This window comes from Medicago sativa, chromosome 3 (assembly GCF_051527215.1).
Source record: "Medicago sativa cultivar Bolivia chromosome 3, Bolivia_mono, whole genome shotgun sequence".
NCBI classification, from domain to species: domain Eukaryota; kingdom Viridiplantae; phylum Streptophyta; class Magnoliopsida; order Fabales; family Fabaceae; genus Medicago; species Medicago sativa.
In genome coordinates, this window is record NC_140751.1 from 69,225,963 (window position 1) to 69,247,020 (window position 21,058).

The following is a 21,058-nucleotide window of genomic DNA, read 5'->3' on the forward strand; positions in this document are numbered from 1 at the left end:
AAGACAATGGCACTCCTGGCCTTGTACACCATCTCGGTCTTCTCCGCTCGTGACATGGTGACCGGTAACGAACCTTCACCCTTCAAAGCTTTCTCACACTTCTGCTGTATTAACACCGCTTCCATCTTTACCTTCCATAACCCAAAATCGTTATCTCCGGTAAACTTCGCAATATCCCACTTCGAACCCATGGTACTTGATTATCCTTTGACCCTTGCCCCACGGTGGGCACCAATTGTTGCGAATTCGATGAAAAACTCACACCAATAACAACTTGATGTGTGGAGCAAGGGATAATTAAGCAACCAAAATCAAAGTGTATGGAACAGTTATAATCACAAGCCAAAAGTAGAAAACAACAGCGAGAGAAAAGGAAAGAGAGAACACAAAAGAATTTGTTGACCCAGTTCGGTCCAAATTGACCTAGTCTGGGGGAGAGAGCAGCCCTCCGTTCCACTATATGATGAGTAACGTTACAAAAGAGATATCAATGGGTTACAAGAATAAGTCTCCCGCCTAATTCTACCAAAAACCCAGCCTCTTCCCGTAACCAAGAGACTCAATCCTAATAGTGTTTCCCAAGGTGAATCAACCCTCAAAACCTAGTGTTTGTTCCAAAGAGACAAACTCTATACAAACCCTAGTTTTGTTGTTGCCTTTCTAAACCCTTGTTTCAGCCCCCTCTATCTCAAGGTTTACACTGATACAATGCCTATATTTATAGTAAAAGAAACTCCCATAAAATTGTAACAAATCTGGCCCAAAAAATACGTTTCTGAAAAATAACAACACGCAAAATCGGCCACCGATTTTTCCAGAACAGGAAGCCTCCCAAAAGGCAGCCAAAATCGGCCACCGATTTTTACTTTCAGCAAACATCAATTTTGGCCTCCAAACTCCAATTTTGAGTCACTTTCACAACATAAAGCATGCTCATGGATAGAAAGGACAAACACATAAGTAAAAAAAAAGGAAATCATGTTTTCCATAGCCTTGAACAACATTCTATTGCAATAAAATCATTAGCTTTTGAGTCTCTTGAAGGAGTTTTCACCTTATTTTCCATCATTACTTAGACCTTCACATCCATAATCAACCAAATAGATCAATATAATCCTCATTTCCAAAAACATCAGTATAATCCTCATCTCCAAATAGATCAATATACTCCTCATTTCCAAAAACATCAGTATAATCCTCATCTCCAAATAGATTAATATAATCCTCGTCTCCAGAATCATCATAATGACTGTGACAATAACGGTTTCCACGGTTATACATATTTGACAGTTGAAAATCTTTGATTTGCGTAACGCACCTTTTCAACAAACTTTCAGTCAAATCTAGTTGATAACATTCCTCAAGATGAAGAGTCTCGAGAAGAGGACAACCATCAAGAATTGCAATCAACCCAACTTCAGTGAGACCATTTTTTTAATGAAAAGATGACGTAGTGCAGGCATGTTTTTTCCAATTGCAATTGCCTCAGCATCACCATACATGACCATGCATTCTTGTACTTTTGTATTCACAAATTTTAGAGATTTTAAATGAGGGCAAGATCGACCAAGAACTTCAAGGGAATAGCTCGATAGGTTGAAAATTTCTACCTCCTCTAACTTTGTAAGTTTGCTCACAGCGTCACTGAATCCTTGATTTGAAATTCTTGAACTATCACCAAGTTTCATGCATCGTAGGTTACTGGAACTGTAAAATATGAAATGAAAAATTATTGATAGAATTAAAAAGTATCTTGTTAACGACGACAACTTTTTAAGCATGATAAAATAACCAATTATTTTTTAAAATCGTCAAATATTTTTATTTTTAAGACGATTACATGCAATTTCATAAAATACTTACTAACTATGGTCGCTGAAAAATGTCCGAGCATTAACATTTCTCAATTAAAGCTTAATTGCAGTTTTGACTTCTTAAGTATAACAATCTTGTGATTTTGACCTCTTATAAATAAGCCCCCTAAATTTACCCATTTTACACTTTTGACCCCAGACCAATTTTGACCAAGCCAATGCATACGTGACACCCACATCATTTAAAGTGACGTGCCACATCATTTTCACAAGATTATGATATATAAGGGGCCAATCTCCAATCAAGCCTAATAAATAAAGTGATCTAAGTGCCACCTATGTATTGACCCAATCAAAATTAGTACAGAAACCAAAAGTACAAAATGGAGTAAATTTATGGGACTGATTTGTTATTATTTTTTATTTTTTTATAAGAGACCAAAATCACAAAATTGTGATACTTAGTGGACAAAAATTGCACTTAAGTCTAAAAATAATACAAATAGAGCCATCATTAACATTGAGCAACAAAACATTTTAAAAATAAAATCATTGATGATGAAAAACAAAAAAATAACATTTGTATGTGAGAAAAAAGTATACTTCCAAGCTAAGCATCGAAGGAGATCATCAAAGCCAAAAGAGTTGATATAAATGTTTTCCAGATGACCACAACTTCTTCGAATGGCATGACAACAAATCTCTACCAAATGGTGATAATCCCAGGGTCGATAACCGTGACCGACCATTCTAATAGTTCGCCACATTCGAGGTTCTTTGAAAATGTTCCACCATAGAGGGCAAACTAGACATGCACTTTTCACAATGTCAATTGTATCAAGTCTTTGAAGGATGTTTACTGTGACGTCACTTGGAAGCTCAAGCCAATTTGGAACCATTGTGCTCTCACCTTTTGCTTCATGAGTAGGAACGGAACAAGATGCCATCATCATAAATAGAACCAGAACTCATAAAGAAAAGAAATATCGGAGAGGAGGATAACCAAGGGTGAGAGAAAGATAAAGAGAAGGTAAGAGTGAATGAGTTGGTGGTTGGTATTTTTAAAGAAAAGAGTGAGTTGCTGTTCTAAGTTCTATTTCCTCCGTATCTATATATAAGCACCCTTTTATTAGAGGCAAATGATCCTCCTATATAAGGACGGAGGAAATACTTGTTGGCGTGTACTGTACCAAATCACTTGTACCAGTAGTAGTCGATATGTAAACAGATTTTGTTCAGAGTAGTAGCAGTCAGTAGTACCAAAGAAAAAAAATCTCGGAGTGTGTGAGAGAAAGATAGAAAGAAGGCAAGAGTGAGTGAGTTGGTGTTGTAACTTGTAAGACCATTTACAATGGTTAACCCCATTCAACACCCTTCAACACCCACTTTTTCAATTCCCAACACTCCACATCATTTTCTCTCTCTTAATTCAACACTCATTCAACTTTAACCTCTCCAATGGTTTTTTTCATTCAACACTCTACCCCACCACCTTTTATTTCTTATTCTTATTTAATTTTATATTTTTGTTTTTATAATTACATAAAATTATAATTATCGATTATAATTAAATTAAAATAAAGAAACACTGAAAAAAATTGAAAAAAAATTATTTAAATAATTTATTTTTATTTTTGGGATCCATTTCTCTAAAAAGAAGATTAAAACTTCACTTAGTTTGCTAATAGAAAGATATAATAAGAAGAAGATAGTGAAAAACTTGGTATTTTTTTCTGTGTCCAAATGAAATGAACCAAGTCTCTATTTATAGAGAGAAAAAAATCATGAATTTTGATATATATATATATATATATATATATATATATATATATTTTTAAAATTATTTTTCAACAAAATAATTGATGTACAATAATTAAAAAAATTAAAAACCGGACAACCAATCAAAGACCAACACGCGTCCCCATCATTCCACATTTCTGCCTCTCTCTCTCCTTCCTCTGCAACTAACGCGCCCTGTCGGCGATTGTGCTACACGCGCCAATTTTGGCCCAATCAAAGCGTGACGCGTGGCAGTTCGCAGGCTTTCAATTGTGTTGAACGGTTTCATCCTCTCTCTCATCCATGTCAATCTTCAACAAGCATTAAACAACCCATTGGAGTGCAATTTTCTGTTTAATGCTTCATTCAACAGACCATTGTAAATGGTCTAACTAGTAGTAGTAGTAGTCTAGTAGACATGAGACTTTTGTTCAGAGACTGCACTCTAGGAGAGTGTGTTATGTATTACTTGACCTAGTTGACTCTGTCACGTATGCCAATGCACAATTTTAAACTTAAATTTCTTTAATAATCTAGTAGAAAAAATTACGAAAATTTGATATTTTGAAAATATTAATCGAGACGAATCTAACAACATCTTATATGTTATATTTTGTTTTTATATATTAGTAGAAAAATAGAGTCAAAACATGGTACATGAATAGTGCAAATATTCTAAATAGGTCAAGTAATATGGGACGGAGGGAGTATCAAATCAATAATCAATTACTCCATTTCTTTGATATTTCTAGAAAGTTGTTATTCCCACCATCCCACAATAGATGACTCATTTGAAAATGTGCAAATTTGACCTAACTTACTTTGACCGTATTTTTCTATTAATATACAAAGATAAATAATATCACATAAGATGTCGTTAGATTTGTCTCGATGAGTATTTTCAAAATATCAAATTTTCATAATTTTTTCTAATATATTATTCAAGATATTTAATCTCAAAGTTATGCATTGACATGCGTAATAAGGTCAACTGTGTCAAGTATTATGGGACGGAGGGAGTATTATTTATTTTTGGATAATACTTCTTCCTGTTACATTTATGAGCAACTTTTGCTTTTTTAGATTCATTAAATAAGTGACGTATCTATACTATATTATGTTTTAGATACATCACTTATTTAATGAATCTGAAAAAGTAAAAGTTGCTTATAAATGTGACCAGAAGGAGTAGTGATTTAAGATTTGTGTATTATTTTTTAAAAAATGATTAATTGTATTGATTTTAATTGTAAAATTAATATATTTATTAAAATATTTTTATTAATTATAGTTAATGAAATAGTTAAATTTGATAAAATTTAATAAATAAGATTATAATAGTAAAAATATTAAATGTTAGATTGATTTTTGAAAGTTACAATTACTCTCAGATAGAGAATTTTGTTTTCTCAAAACTGAGAAAGCAGTGTATCTTAGCATTTGGCATGGTGAAGCGGTGTATCTTAGCGAAGTAACTAATAATGAATGATGGATACTCCCTCCGGTCCTATATAAAAGAGAAGATTCTTTTTTTAGGTACATTGAATAATTAATGTATCTCGTTTACAATGAAGATTAGATACATTAATTTTTAAATGTATATAAAAAAGAATATTTTCTTATATATAGGACCGGAGAGAGTATTGGATATAGACACTTGTTCCCAGACAACAGTACTCTCCTATGTGAGTGTGTATCATCAAAAATTACTCCATCTCTTAAACATTTCTGAAAATTGAACTTCTTCCATACATTAAAATAGTATTGTTTTAGCAAAATAAATGTCGTAAGTAACAAGATTATTTTAGTAAAAATGTAATTTTCTTAAAAAACATTATTAAATTTCTAATATATTTGTAAAAACGTTAAACAACACTTATTTTAAAATAGAGTTAATATTTGTTTTGTGATAAACTTCTTCCAAGAACGGGGCACTTGGCATTAGGGGTGTGCAAAACTTTTGGTTAACCATAATCAAACCTAGTGAGCATAATATCTCTTGTTCTCTTTAATAATCTTTATGATTGTCTTTTCAATTATTCAAACTTTGAATTGCTCAAGTATCTGTCAAATAATCTGATTATATATGTTATTTTCAAATGCGTATAATAAGATCATACATAAGAATCCTATAAGCAAGGCGTAGGAAAATACTTAATTTTCTGAATTCATAAATTTTTTAATTGGCAATATTTGAGACTGAAAAGTCTCTCTCTGTAATTGAGGTCACCCATAATTTATTAACTTTAATGTCAATTTACTTTGAACTTCATTAATATAACTCTTTTGTGATATCTAAATGATACGTTGAGAAGAGTCTCTAAGTATCAAATGTCTAATACAAAAGAGGTGTTCCCAAGATTTTTCATCGCCAAACAAAATTGAATTTCAAAACTTTTAAAACCGAACTGAACTGTTTTGAACCGAACCAAAACTATTCTGAACCAAACTGTTTTGAACCAAACTGACCTTAACTGTTTCAGTTCAATTCCATAACTGTTAGAAATGGTTCTTTTTTTTTTTTTGGTTCGGTTCAACATCTAGGTTCAATTTTTTTGTCTATCCCTGGTTGCTAATAGCCTATTCAATCTTGTACACCGGGCAACCAACGGTTTTGCTGCCAATACAGTTGTTTTTAAGAGCAACATATGAATAAAAATAAGAAAAAACGTTGACTTTTAAAATAAAAAAAACTCAAAATCATTTAAATCAAAATCCCCTTAGCACGGACATTTATGATCAAAGACTTGTCCAATGTCTGAAACGTATCAATGCTCTACACTGACACTACACTGACACATGTGATTACATTAAATTATTTCATTCTGTTGAATTATTATCGGCATCATGTGTCCAGTGTCTCTGTTCGTGCTTCATAGATCAAAATCAAAACTACAAAATTTCCAAAAACATTTTGAATTATACCTAAACCAGGAAAATCTCTTAGCTCATACTTCATATGAGCATGCATAGACGCAAATCCTTCATCATCAACAACCAAACCATCAACAACTTCCTCATTCCTCAACGTCCTCCTCACCTGCGTCGCCTGCTTTGTTCCTGTACCGGTCCCCGTCCCCGGTGCCGGAATCACCTGTCCATTAGTACTCGGAACACCGTCAGAATCCCTCCGTTTCTTCACCGTTTGATCTTTAATAACCGGAACGGTCGCATTCACATTATTACTCTGTACGACGCCGTTTGATGGAGGACGAACCGGACACTGGACACTGATCGGAATTACTAGCATTAGTATCACCAGAGAATTTGGGTTTAAAACCGGTTTTCTTCGCCCAGGAAGAAGGCGGAATTGGTTTGGAATCAGTTGGCGGTGGCCAGGAAGGGTGGCGGTGGCGGTTGTTGGGATCGGAGTTTGACATTTTGCGGTAGAGTTAGTTGAGCATTGCGGTTAGATCTAAAGAGTGGTGGCGCGTGAGAATGTAGAAGTGCGAAAGTGGAATGGAAGAGTTTCGATTAGGGTTTTAACGAAGGAACGAAAAAAGAGAGAGTGAGGAAGTGAGTGAAACTGAAATGAAAACCCAAGAAAAAACGTTGACTAATTTAAGAGCAACACAAAAAATGAACAATTGTGTTTAATACATGTGAAGGTTCGATTTACATCTTAAATGAACTGTTTTTTTTTTTTTGTTACAGAAGCAAAGAAACAGCAAAAAAAAAAAAAACAGACAAGCAACTAAGATCTCAGGAACCAAGTTCCTGAAGCATCATTCTTCAACAGAGGGAGCAGGTCATCAGGGGGGAATGGTCACGCGATAAACCAACATCTTAAATGAACTGTTTGATATTATTTGGTTAATAAAATGAATTATTTTGTACCAAAATAAAAAAAAATTGTGTTGCCTTTTGAGCCATGTATAGAGATTAGTAAAGGAGTTTGGAATTATATATAAGAATTCAGAATTCCATAATGAGCAAGTTATGGATAGCAGGCAGGCAATTGGTGATGGAAAATATTCAGTGGCAACATTCAGACATAGGATGAGTTCTTTTAAATACGGAAGAAGCTTTTAGAACGAATAGTGTCGCACATTGTGGAGGAGTCTCGTGAGTGGATTTGTGGTTTTCACTCTTCTTGAAATGGTTGGTGTGTACATTGCCTTTGTAGCAAAATTATGAGACTTGAAGTTGGCTCAAAAGTGTGGATCGTATGAAGTGGAACTTCATGTTGATTCAAGAGCAGTTGTGTCCAATGATTAGGTTGGGTTTGTTTACAAATATTAGATTTAGAAGGTTGTTCGAGTTGAATGTGTTACCACTTTTAAAGTTCCTCTTGTATTATTCAAAAAAAAAAAAAAAGTTCCTCTTGTAAATTTTTTTGTTAAATTAGAAAGAAAAAACACGGCTAAATCTATTATAACAATTTTCCTTTCAGTTATTTCCCTTCTTGTTATAGATGTCTATATAAAAATTATGAAATCATTGATACCTTTGACATGTGTGGCCTAAACACATATTGAAAAGTCTAACACGGATTTTTTGGATGAGTTTTTTTTTTTTTTTTAAAGATGTGTGGCCTAAACACATATAGTAAAACTACTAATTATTGTTTAAATTTTAATTTTTTCACATTTTGGAAAACAAAATTATTCCTTAAATTAATGTAATCTTCTCATTTAATCTTTGAAGAAATAATATTTATTTCAAATAAAAATTATTTTATTTTATGAAAATAGTAGAGTATGAGACTTTTTTTTTTACTCAATATTTTATTTTGACAAACAATTTACCTTAGTGGTCTTACTCTTACCCTTGAGTCAACCCTAACTTTTTAATAACATAAATAATATTTTGACATCCAAATTTTGATGTAAAAAATGGTGTTCTTTAATTTAAATATGTATTTTGAAATACATGTAAGTTGTAGAGGAAAAAGAAAGTAAGCAAAAAATATATAAACATGCACATATGGTCTTGGTATTTTGCTTGAGAAATGTTAGGGTCACAGCCTTTAACACACCTTTTCAACACATTATGATAAAAATTAGTCACATCATCCACCTTTTTTATCCATTTACTTGTTTACCGGTACTCTACGTTAACCTTTTTTCTTTTCTTTTCTTTTTTATCTACTGAATATTCAAGTCCGTCGGTGCTTAATGTTAACCCACCCAAGAACCCTAGTACCCAACTTTCCCCCATCAATATGCGCCATCTTTCGTCTTTTTCTTCAACATCATACATTAATTTAGTTCTACTTCGAACAATTACCACTATTTCCCTGTCGTTTTAACATTTTGATTCTCCTACCTCTGTTAATGATAGATGTTGATATTGATTATAATAACTTTCTCTCTAAAAATTGCAACTTCTTTCTAGCTTCCGACAATAATAATCAGTTTCATGATTGGAGTTCATATCTATGTCCTCCTCTCTCGGATTTTTTTATTTCCATTGTTCAATTTTATGTTGTTGGTTCGATGACTTGTCAAATTCTCCATCTTTTGCAAATTCATAAAATCGAAATTAAAAGTAAATTATCTGTAGAGAGCAAGGTTTAGCAATGATTAGGTGAGGTGTTGACTTTTCGGGTCGACCAACATCAATGGATGTTTGGTGACAAAGGTTGAAGAATGGTGTCCCTTGTTTATGAAAGAGAATAAAAGGAATGTTGGAATTTACAAACCGACTATGCCGGTTGCCCGTTACATGGTTTTGATGAAAATAGTGATGTGTCATTGTATTAGTGGGTGTGACCAAAAGTGTTTGTTTAAACGAGGGACGGTAGCATTGTTCATTTTGCTTTTTCTCTTAGAATATTCTATAATGTTAATTGTTATGCTTTGTTAGTAGATGAAATTGGGATCATTGTTCTACTCCAATTTGAGCGCCCTTAAAACTGCATCCAAACTTTCTACAAATAATCAATTATGTTTTCAGTTTGACGATGGGTCCATGAAACTAAGGGTGAAAGGGAAAAAACAAATCAACAGAAAATTAACACCGTTAAATAGAAAGGGATATGTTAGCCTATTTTATGAGAACTTAAGGGAGGTTAGTGTAAATTTTAAAATTAAAGGAGGTGTCAGTGTCATTTACATAGATTTCTGGGGAGGTGAATGTAATTATCCATAGAAATAAAAGTACAAAAAAGAAGAAGAAGTATCCACACATGGAAGACAAGTATCCTACTAGTACTTTCCCAATCAAACAAAAAAGAAACAAAAAATCACAATCTGTCTCACACAGATAGATAAACGTCACAATCTATGTACATCATCACCCTCCAGCTAGCTCCAAACCGAATCTTCCATCTTTCATTCCATGTGCTCAAACAACACATCCCACATGACATTAACACATTAGCATATACTTAAACCCTCCATTAAGCATCCTCTCTCTAACTAAACCACACTCTTAAACCAAATCCACCTTCCATTAACAACCCCAACAAACTTAAATAAACTCGGTATCCGACCCAAGAACCGACTGAGATACCTCAACTCAAGATATAATGTCTGTAGCATGTGGAGCCGAGTGTGTTTTAGTACTCGGCTGCGCACGTTGGCTATGGAAACGCTGCACATACATCGGAGCCGACGACAGCGCCACATGGCCACCGGCCACCGCCGTCGAATTCGAACCAGTGCCACGTGTCTGCCGTATCATCCTAGCAATCTACGAACCCGATCTCCGCAATCCAAAACTCTGCGTACCCGCAAACGGATACCGCTTAAACCCCGATTGGGTTATCAAGCGCGTGACTTACGAAGAAACTGAAGGCCACGCGCCGCCGTATATAATCTACGTCGATCACGATCACCGCGAGATTGTAATGGGGGTGCGTGGTTTGAATTTAGCTAAAGAAAGTGATTATAAGCTTTTGTTGGATAATAAACTTGGGATGCAGAGATTTGATGGTGGGTATGTTCATCATGGGTTGTTGAAATCTGCGGTTTGGTTGTTGAATAGAGAATCTGAGACGTTGAAGAAGTTGTGGGTGGAGAATGGTGAAGAGTATGGGATGGTTTTTGCTGGACATTCATTGGGTTCTGGTGTTGTTTCTTTGTTGAGTATTCTTGTTGTGAATCATAGGGAACAATTGGGTGGGATTGGTAAAGAGAAGATTAGGTGTTATGCTCTTGCTCCTGCTAGGTGTATGTCACTTAATTTGGCTGTTAAATATGCTCATGTCATTCATTCCATTGTATTGCAGGTTAGTTAGCTTCTTCGAAATGTGTTTAAGCTCGTTTGAGTTGACTTATTTGAGTTTATTTACTGGCATGATAAGTTTTGAGATTGTTTGAGAGAGTTTATAAAAACAACTTATGTTATGTCCATCAGCTTATTTATATAAGGATTCCGAGATAGGTTATGAAAGTGGTTTATAGCTTATGTGAAAGACTAGATGAGATATGATTAGAAATGACAACATTAGAGAGAGCGTCGACGTAGCACTTATAGTAGAAAAGATGGTGGAATATAGGCTTAGCCGCTTAGGTGGTTTGGGCATGTAGAGAGAAGATCTATAGATTTCATAATTAGGAGAGTAGATAAGAGGGTGGATAGTCAGATCACTAGAGGCAGAGGAGGATCTTTAAGAAAGATTTAGAGATTAATGAGTTGGATCCAAATATGGTTTACAATATAACATTATGACGTAATTTTATCCATGTAGTCAACCCCACTTAGTAGGATACGGCTTAGTTGTTGTTGTTGTATAGTAATTGCTTATGCGTAGGTAGTTATGTGATAAGCGTTTATGCTATAAGCGCTTAATGAAGTTGTTTATCCAAACATGACCCTTGTTGATTACTGTTACTATGCTACTTGACATTTAGCTACTATTGATATTGTTGGTTGTATGTTTTGTTGTGTTGTCTGACTCAGTTTATTTTAGTTTACTTAGTTGTTGCATTTTGGGTGTATGGTGGCGATCCTAATCTAAAGTCTCAACCATATTATTTTGGATTTGGATTCCACGCAATAACTGTGTCATACAGTAATTGATCTTGGTTGTCAGATCTCAAATTAATGGTAAAGGTGATCTGATGATAAATTCATAATGTGATGTGAGCCTTCTGATCTCAAATTATTGTCTGAGATTGATTACTGCGTGATGTTACTGCAATGAATCTGAATCCCTTACTGCAGTTGGATTCTCTGCAACCCCTCTTGCCTTTATAGCAAATCATAATTGTTGATTAATTTAGGAGCTAGAAGATTAACACTTTCATTTGCTAGATTGATTCAATGCCTTAGATTTTGTTAGAGGAGATGTAAAGGGCTAGAGAAAATCCGAATAAGGTAGAAGAAGCTACATACAAATGTAGAACTGATACATGTATCAACGGGTTTGGATTCTCTGCAAGAGCTGTACCATGCAGAATGCTGCAAAGTTGTTGCGTTTAAGAGTGAGATCCCTTAGATCCAATGGTTTTGCAGCATGTTACACTATGCAGCCGTTTGTGTGTAAACTTATGTGTATATAGATGTTTGTGACATTTTTATTCTATCTCTTTTGTCTATGGAAGAATGTAGATGACTTTTGACTCATCAAACTGCTTGTAGTTACTATTACTAATCTTATGTGGAGTAATTTATTAATTTTATTCGGTTATTTATTGGTGCAGGATGATTTCCTGCCAAGAACGGCCACTCCATTAGAAGATATATTCAAATCAATATTTTGGTTAGTAGTGCGTCCCTTCTTGTGATATTGATATATGAAGGCATTGGGCATCAACTTAAGTGTGTGTGTGTGTAATTTATTCTTGATTTTCTTATGTTTGCTATTGAGCATAGCAAAATGCGATAATGGTCTCTTAAACCAGGTGTTGATGATTGAAACAGCTTGCCCTGCTTATTATTCTTGGTTTGCTTGAGGGACACCTTCATACCTGAGGATCGGAAACTAAGAGATCCAAGGAGACTTTACGCACCTGGACGAATGTACCATATTGTCGAACGAAAGTTTTGCAGGTATTGACTTGCAAACAGGTTTTTTTCTGATACTAAAACAAATATTTTAGGAATATACTTGTGTTTGGTCTTGTGCGAATTATAGGTGCATTTATGAAACCTAGCAAAAGAATATAACTTCAAACCTCCAAATATATGCAAGTGAGGAGAAATTTAGAGTTACATTCTAAGAGGTGGATGAACGTATCTTGACTCTTTGAGACTTGAGAGTGGGACAATTAATGTACACTTAGTTATATTCATGAATGGATGCTGCTGTCCTATTCTATAAATAGGAAGACTTGCGAAGAGTTGAAGCATCCCTTGTTTTGGGTGATAATATAGTTGATACAAACCATGTTCTAGAGAGTGGGGGGTGTGTGTGATAATTTGATGTTTGAGATGTGAGTGTTATCATTTCTTGTTACTATTGAATGAGAGTATTTTAGAGTGATACACATACTGGGTTGGGCTATGATTATTGTAATCTTATTTGAGATGCTAAAAACATTTGTTGAGGTATTTCTGTGGATGTAGGTAAAAGGTGCTGAACCACGTAAATTTTCGTTTTTTTTTCATTCTCTTTGCTGTGGGATCTGGGAAGGGGAATTGACCAGTTCTAGAATTCAGAACTCCAAAAATAACATCCCGAAAACCTTTTGAATCAGAGCAGAGAAGCTAGAAGTAAAGCAGTCGGTTGTTTTAGAGCTTAGATAGAGTTGTTCACCAAAGATCCTTGGGTGGATAAGTTAATCACTGGCTTTGTGGTTTTCCCCAATAGTTATATGTGGGATTAGGGGGTGTACATGGGTTCGGTAAAACCAGAAAAACCATTCAAACCGGTCCGGATCGACCCAATTTGACGGTCTGGGTTGGGTAAATGGGTATTAGTGGTTTGCAAAATTACAAAACCAGTTAAAAAATGTGGGTAATGGTTTTACCCGGACCCAACCCACATAAACCAAACAACTCGCAAAAAAAGAAGCTAGTAAAAGCCAATTCATTATTTACAAGTCCATCCCAATTTTTTTAAATCAAACCCTATCAATTTTGTAATTAAAATTCAGGCTCTTGATGAAATCTGACTTGCAAATTGCAATGATGCGTTTAGGCTCCTGAACCTTGTTATTTTGTGAGCCATAACCTACACGGGATAACTCTGGTGCTAAATGACTTGCTCAATATAGTTTGGGTGACAGCATGGTTCATGAAATTATACCTTTCTTGATATGCTTGGGGAATAAGGTTACCTTTCTTTCCAAGTTCTAAGTGCATTAAATAAAAGGAACTCCATATTTCACTATTTGTAGCATCTTTTGTGAGCCGCATAAGAGAACAATATCCAATATTACTTATATGGCCTTAGAAATGATCATTTAGTGCGACAGAGGAATCATACACATGCAATGCTAATACTGTTGTTATTCCTTGCTGCTTGGTGAAACACAACAGATGTGGGAGATATCCTCCCGAAGTGAGGACTGCTATTCCTGTTGACGGAAGATTTGAGCATATCGTCTTGTCCTGCAACTCAACATCAGATCATGGAATTATTTGGATCGAAAGGGAGGCAGAGAAAGCCTTACAAGTAAGTAAATTATCTTGTAAAAATATTTAATATTTGCTATATTTTAACAGTGTTCGTTGAAGTTGGAGACTCTTTGTTATTTAGAATAACAATGAATCAAAATTTCAGAGCACTGGCACTTCAAATTGGAGGTGTTCATTGTTCGACACCAACACGATACTGGCACAGATGGTTACATCCAATCACTTCCATTCTTATAATTTTATTACTGGTTTCTATGGTGTCAGTATCAGTGTCGTGCTCGGTGTCAATGTCTATTAGTGTTTCATATATCAAACTGTTGGTGGAATTCTCTTTATTAACCCTTTTTCGCATTTGATGAATTTCTGATTTGTCATCGTGTGCCCGTTTAGTTAATGAAGGATCAGGACAGCTCCAAAACCATGACAGTCCCACCAACGGTACAAAAATTTGAGAGATTGAAGACGATAGAAAAAGAACATAAAGATGCTTTAGAAAGAGCTGTTAGCTTAAATGTACCTCATGCAGTGGACACCGTTGAGAAAGAACCATCAGAAGATAATGAAGGTGAGGCAGCATCCGGTAGTAGTGGTGACAAAGAAGCCGCCTCAAGTAGCGAATCGAAACCAAGTGGTGGAAAATTAAACTGGGAAGAAGTTGTTGAAAAGCTCTTGGAGAATGAAAGAGGAGATAAACACATTGAAGAGGATACAAATGTCCAACATTGACTTGTTTAGGTTTAAATATCAACACACATTGATGTATTTGGTTCTTGTGTCTTATAGGCATTCTTGAGTTTTAAAATTTAGATGTGAAAAGATGTACATTTGTTTGAAAAACAACATTCGAGAAGGAAAAACTACAAACAATTAGGAGAGGTGCTATTCCAATCGGTTGTGATATTATTGAGGTAAAACCTGAGATTTTCGTTGTATAGTTGTGAAATTAACATGAATTGACAAATTGTTTTCATGTTATGAGAAGACGTACATTTTAGATAATTATTTCAAGTTATCTTATATTAACACAACAGTAGCAATCTCCAAGCACAAGGTGTGCCTAAGAAAGTACTACAAAATACGAAGTGTTTCAGAATCCAAAATAAAGAGAAGCTAGCAGTGATTAGCCAATGCCTAAACATGTCATAGGACTTGACCACCACCTCTGAGTACCATAAACAAACATAGTTTTTTATTGATTCATTATTTAGTTGCACGGCTGTAACTGTCTCTCGGTTCATCTCTTTTTATCTTATTAAATTTATCAATTAATTAATTTTCAGTTGTGGATGTTACTAATCAATGCAAGGCAATTACCTTGAATGGCAGATGATTTTCTGATTCACAAAGTTGGTATATATGAAAAAGAAGTTAATACTACTGAGGGGTTCTATATAATAAAGGGGATTCCAGAGAACAATTTTCTGCAGTCCTGCAGCTGATCATTAGTTAAAATAACGTGCAAACCATTTTTCAACTTATTTTCATACTCCATAGCCATAGCCATAGCCATAGCATATAAAAACAACTCCAGCTCTCTTCAAAAACGCTCCAGCTCTCTTCAAAAACGTAGTTCTCTCCAGCTCCATAACACAATCATCTACATCTCTCTTCAGCTGAAAGTGTAAACACCTACTATAAACTATCAGCTCTGCAACAGTGTTTGAATTTTGGCCATAATGTTTCTTCATAACTAGCAAACCAACCCCTTTGAACAACTTTCTTGAGATCCGGTTCCTAAGCCAAGCATTCTCAACGAAATGCACGAGTTTGAGGCAAGTGACAACTATATGATAATGACCATTATTTTGGAAATTCTTGCTATAGATTGGTCGACAAAATGACCATTATTTTGGAAATTCTTGCTATAGATTGGTCGACAACACAATAAATAAATTGAAAACCACTTCGTTTGGAATAAATATAACAAAATCAACTCATCTTTTGAATTTGAAATGGAATATAAACAAAATTAACTCATGTTAACAACTTCTCTCCTATTATCTCATACCCATCATTACTTCTCTCCTATTATCACATATCCGTCATTATTTTTAACATCTATATTTATATAGCCATTCTAAAAAATCCACATTTTACTGCTTATTAACTTGATATATGGAGTTAACAATTACTCCAATATGGTGTTAATCTTTGTTCTCATCCCTCCAATGTTGTTGAGGTAGTAACGGCATCACATTTGAAGCATCCAGGCTTAAGTAAAATGTAGTTCATATCAGCTTCTTTTCATTGTGGCCAGCAACTACAAAAGTAGGTGGGTAGATAAACACACTTCATAAGTCTTCAATTAAATTAACCAACTCCTAAGCCTTGAAAAAACTACAGCTAAGTTCTACCTCTAGCTGAGTTTCACAGCCAATAATCCATCACCAAAGGTAGCAATTTTCAAAGAGTTGAAATATGCATTGAATCAGTGAAGACTGGCTAAAAGTTCTACCAATACCTTTGAAAAAACAAGTTCTACCAATAATGAAGTAAAATAATTGGCAAAAACAACTTCAATTCATATAAACTGGCAGCTTCAAAATCAACCAACTTAATCATTCAGCCCCTAACAAGATTCCAACGCAGTTCAAAAAGGATAACATTTATCAGCACAGCGAAGTGAAATATTCAAGGTAAAGCCAATGACAATGACAAAAAGCTTCTGTACAAGCAAGCCAATAGCATATTTTGACTAAAAGTACTAATTAAACTTGCTGATTCTGAGATCATGTTTGCATAGCCTCGGCATGATAGGTCTCGAGTTCCTTGTCAAGCTGCTCAGCTGACTTCTCAACTCCATCCTTTCTTCCACGACCTCGACCTCCACCCCTGCCAGGACGGCCTCGGCCACGTCCACGCACGCTCCCACCCCCACCCCTTGAACCACCACGACGTCCCCAACTGTAAAAATAACAATGAGAGGTCATCAGCAAGCAACTTCATTGAGAAAAAAAAAAAAAGCCCATTCTAAGCAGATGACAATTCATTAATTTCACCATTCAAAATATTTAAAGAAAGAATGCATGTACAAACATTTTAATATATGCCAACCTAAATGGGAAATTTTCTATAGATGCCAAACAAACATTTTAATATATGCCAACCTAAATGGGAAATTTTCTATAGATGCCAAACAATAGTCTAGTTTCTACCAGTCATTTTACTTCTACAGTTGCAGGCCATCATAATCAAATGCATAAGATATATACAAATGCATGTAAATCTTCATATAAATATGAAATAGCACCATTATAAGTTAAATTTACAAATTTCACCAAAAATAATAAACAAAAAATACACCACTACTGATCTCAAAAACTTACCCGGCACCACGATTCAGCATGGCAGGACCTCCACCTCGTCCACCTCTAGGCCTGGAACACCCCATACAAAAATGTAAATAAGTGATTGAAGATTTCAACAGAACTTAGAACAATTAGAGGAAAAATATATCTGACACTTGCTGCCTGTTTTGATCTAGTAGTTTAGATATGGACATCAATTTTCACCATTCACAAAATAATATTTACTCCCTCGGGTCTTGAATAATATAAATTTTTGACCAAATACAGTTCAACTTTTGTTTAAAAAATCACCACAGGGAGTTCCAAGTGATGAGCAGATGTATAGGGATTGACAGAATCGTATCAAACAAAAGTCGGGTAGCTTAAATTGAGCAACTTACGTCATGACAACTGTCCTCTTCCTCTGTCCATTCATAGCAGAGACATTCACCCGTGCAGTTACAGGCAATGCTGAATTTGTTCCAACAATCTCAATCTTCATGGGCTTTCCATCCAAAAGCACATTGTTATATCGTTTCAGAGCAGCAAATGCATCACTTCTTCTATTGTAGACAACTTCAGCTGAACCCTGTTACATGGTGCAACATTTATACTTAATAAAACATGACAACATAGTTGAAAAGCTCAAAAGTATAAAATAAAACTGTTATGATTACTACTTAACAGAACATACATTGTGTACTTGTTATTGAAGAAAAGACAACCTAAAAAATACAACTTCCCAAAACATTTAAAGACTGTTTGGTGACCCTTAATTTCAACATGAACGGCAAAGTAGCAATTACTGTATCATTTTCTCAAAACGATTAATGGCCAGCTTTCTATGGAATCCATTTGGGGGCCTATGATCTGATCTGATACAAAACAATCCCCACCCAACAATTGGAAATTATACACTAAAATGTGAAAAAGGCTGATCTCGTAGAAGACCTCATAAGAAATTAGTTTTAGGTTATAATATCCAATTGGGTGCAGACTGTTGATCTCACAGAAGACCTCAAACAGATAAGAAATTAGTTTTAGTTTATAATTTCCAATTGGGTGTGGATTGTTTTGTGATGTGAAAAAGACTGGTCTCGTAGAAGATCACAAACAGATAAGAAATTAGTTTAATCACAAACACTAAGCAAAACAAAATGACATGAGTTTAAAATAAAAAAATCCAAATACTTACAGTTGGGTGTCCATTTTTGTCATAATGAACAGCATAGCGCTTCAACTCCCCAAGCTCAGAGAAAAGTTCCTGAGTGTCAAATAAAGTTTCAACTGTCAAGAGAACGCCAGAGAGGTTTGCTAGAAACAGTGACTAAGAACGAAGCATATGATGATAGGACATGATCTATACCCTTATGTCTTCATTGGTCACTCCTCGGTCCAAATTGGAAACATACAACTTTGTGTCAGCTTCTACTCCTTGAATTCCTGCAGCTCTAAGGCTATCCTCAAACAAATCACTCTGCCATGCAAGAGTCTTGGGTCTGCGAATAGACTGGCCAAAGCAAACAGAACAGTTCCAGAATGGCAGAAGAACATGTCAGATTATGACCAAAAAAGTTATTTACTTCTTCAAGATTTATCAGAACAGGAATATCCCCAGATTAAAACAATAACAATATTAATGAAGTAGATCCGGTCATGGTGATATATTCAAATGAAAACCCACAGTCAAACATCAGTGTTCTATGTTAAAGATGGCAAATTGGAGTAAGAATTCAACCCACTGCATTTAAACCGGTGTAATGTTACAAGTCAGAGCTCCAGTGCTGATAGTAAGCGAAAAGCTCCATCTCAAAACACCATGAAACAGGGAAGTAACTGAATTCTTGCACCGCACAACCATATACTTAGCAAGAGGATCCAATAAAACAAAGGTCCGCACACACCAGCCAAAGATTTAAAGTCACCTCATCTTAATGAAACAATTAGAATGATATTGTCATTTTAACCCCACTTTTAGTTATATGATTTTTGTGCTACTTGTAATAGCTCCATTTTGAAAATCACCTAATGAAGCTCCTTCAGAAAATATGCTAGGATTCACCAAAGAATCCTGCATACATCAGAGATCTGTAGCAAAGCCCTCAAAAACAAAAGCAAACAACTCATAGATGCAAATAAATTGTGACACTATGAAACTATGCAAAATGGTTGAGCATGAGCTTCTCCACGGAACTAATAATAAAAGTAGTTCCTCTTGCTTTTGAGTTTCTATCACGGAACTAATAATAAAAGTAGTTCCGGTTGCTTTTGAGTTTTCTATAATACTGAATCATCTCATTAATGGACATAGGGCAATTTATACTATATCAGAATCTCAAGAACATGTATAAGCATCCACGATTTTTGAGCTTGCCTTGGCAATAGCATAAGATGACGCGCGAGTGTTGACATTAAGTGGGCCTCTACGAACAGCAGTTCTTCCACCATTACCAGTCCTTCTACCATTAACAGCACCGGTCCTCCTTCCACCACCTAGAGTCCCACTTCCACGGCCAGAAAGGGCTTTGCCACGTCCTCTGCCCCTGCCTCTGTTACTCCTGCTCTTAATTCTATCATCAAGGGAAATATCCAAGGAAGAAGCCATTGCACTTGCAATAAAACAGGTCAAATTCCTTCAAGAAATTTTAGTAATGTAACCCTGCAAAATTAACAATTTAATCAGCTACCTGTACATGAATACCCAATATTACTCAAGGATGTAGAATTCAAATAATTAAAACATCGTATGTTTATGACTTGTTCATATAAGACTCATATAAGACCGGCGTTATCATCTAGAGTAGCACCAGATAGCATAATTTGAAGAAATAACTTGTCACGGTACAGGTTTTTAATAAAATATAACTTGTCACGGTACCGGCTATTGCGTAACCGTTATTCCCGGAGATTCACTTGAAAATATTTTACAAAACTTAAATCCACGTCGGATATAACCCCAATTAGGTATTATTAAACAAACAGTCAGCACCAAAATCTAATTAGCCATCCCCAATTGAACACCCCACAACAAAATTCCAAAATCACAATTTTTCAAACAGAAAAACCAGATCCAAACTCAAAATCCATATAACTATAATCCAACTTTAAAAAATCACAATTTATCATCTCTTTTATAAGAAAATTGATAATAACGATAGAAATTCAATATTGAAACGCATAAACCTTCATATAAATCATACAACCTCCAAATTTCAACAATTAACAACCAGATAACGATTTATAACCTAAAAAGCATTAGATCAAAGCGTTTTACAACCTCCCCCAAATCAGATCCATAATTCTACACTATTCACAAATCACATAATAGAAATTTTGAAATCAAAAACCCTGTTACCCTAATCTATTCACGATCTCCTACCCCAATCCCATAAAAAAATCATCGATTCACGATCTTCTACCCCAATCACAGCAAAAAAAAACCCATCGAAATCTCAATTTGGAAAAAAAAAAAACAGATAAAAAAATTCAATACCTGGTGGAGATGATAGAAAAAAATCTCAATTTGGGGGTAAGAGCTTGATGAAGATGACGAAGGCAGGAAAATAAGGGTTTCAAATTGAAGAAGGTTTTAGGGTTTCGGATGAGAGAAAATTTAGATTTGGATTCTCAGAAAGAAAGTGCGTTTTGTGTCAATTTAAAGTGATGTAAGGGCTTTCATGTCTTTTTGCTTTTTTCCAAACCGCGTAC

General features: G+C 34.9%; 3 protein-coding genes across 4 annotated transcripts; 1 reads left to right on the plus strand and 2 right to left on the minus strand.

Annotated features, from left to right (window-relative positions):
• Positions 1-1,092: 1,092 nt before the first annotated feature.
• LOC146939597 (F-box protein SKIP19-like) lies at positions 1,093-2,761 on the minus strand. The gene is made up of 3 exons (XM_085749789.1): positions 2,418-2,761; positions 1,485-1,707; positions 1,093-1,374 (listed from the first exon to the last, which is right to left on the minus strand). Exons 1-3 carry the CDS (start codon positions 2,759-2,761, stop codon positions 1,093-1,095), a joined length of 849 nt encoding a protein of 282 aa, XP_085605915.1.
• A 7,136-nt stretch (positions 2,762-9,897) lies between these two features.
• LOC146939598 (alpha/beta-Hydrolases superfamily protein) lies at positions 9,898-15,038 on the plus strand. The gene is made up of 5 exons (XM_085753203.1): positions 9,898-10,767; positions 12,185-12,243; positions 12,405-12,533; positions 13,965-14,100; positions 14,454-15,038. Exons 1-5 carry the CDS (start codon positions 10,066-10,068, stop codon positions 14,787-14,789), a joined length of 1,362 nt encoding a protein of 453 aa, XP_085609329.1. The 5' UTR covers positions 9,898-10,065; the 3' UTR covers positions 14,790-15,038.
• A 1,526-nt stretch (positions 15,039-16,564) lies between these two features.
• On the minus strand, positions 16,565-20,979 carry ALY4 (ALWAYS EARLY 4). Of its 2 annotated transcripts, none has more exons than XR_015031705.1 (7): positions 20,844-20,979; positions 19,725-20,009; positions 18,717-18,860; positions 18,546-18,614; positions 17,752-17,939; positions 17,171-17,440; positions 16,565-17,117 (listed from the first exon to the last, which is right to left on the minus strand). XR_015031705.1 is itself a non-coding variant. In XM_085753204.1 (7 exons), the coding sequence occupies exons 2-7, from the start codon at positions 19,953-19,955 to the stop codon at positions 16,793-16,795; spliced, it is 858 nt and encodes a 285-aa protein (XP_085609330.1). In that variant the 5' UTR covers positions 19,956-20,009; positions 20,844-20,979; the 3' UTR covers positions 16,565-16,792. The 2 variants fall into 2 exon arrangements, 1 of the variants encoding a protein (XP_085609330.1); XM_085753204.1 differs by having other exon boundaries at positions 16,565-16,967; positions 17,390-17,440.
• Between the last annotated feature and the right edge of the window lie 79 nt (positions 20,980-21,058).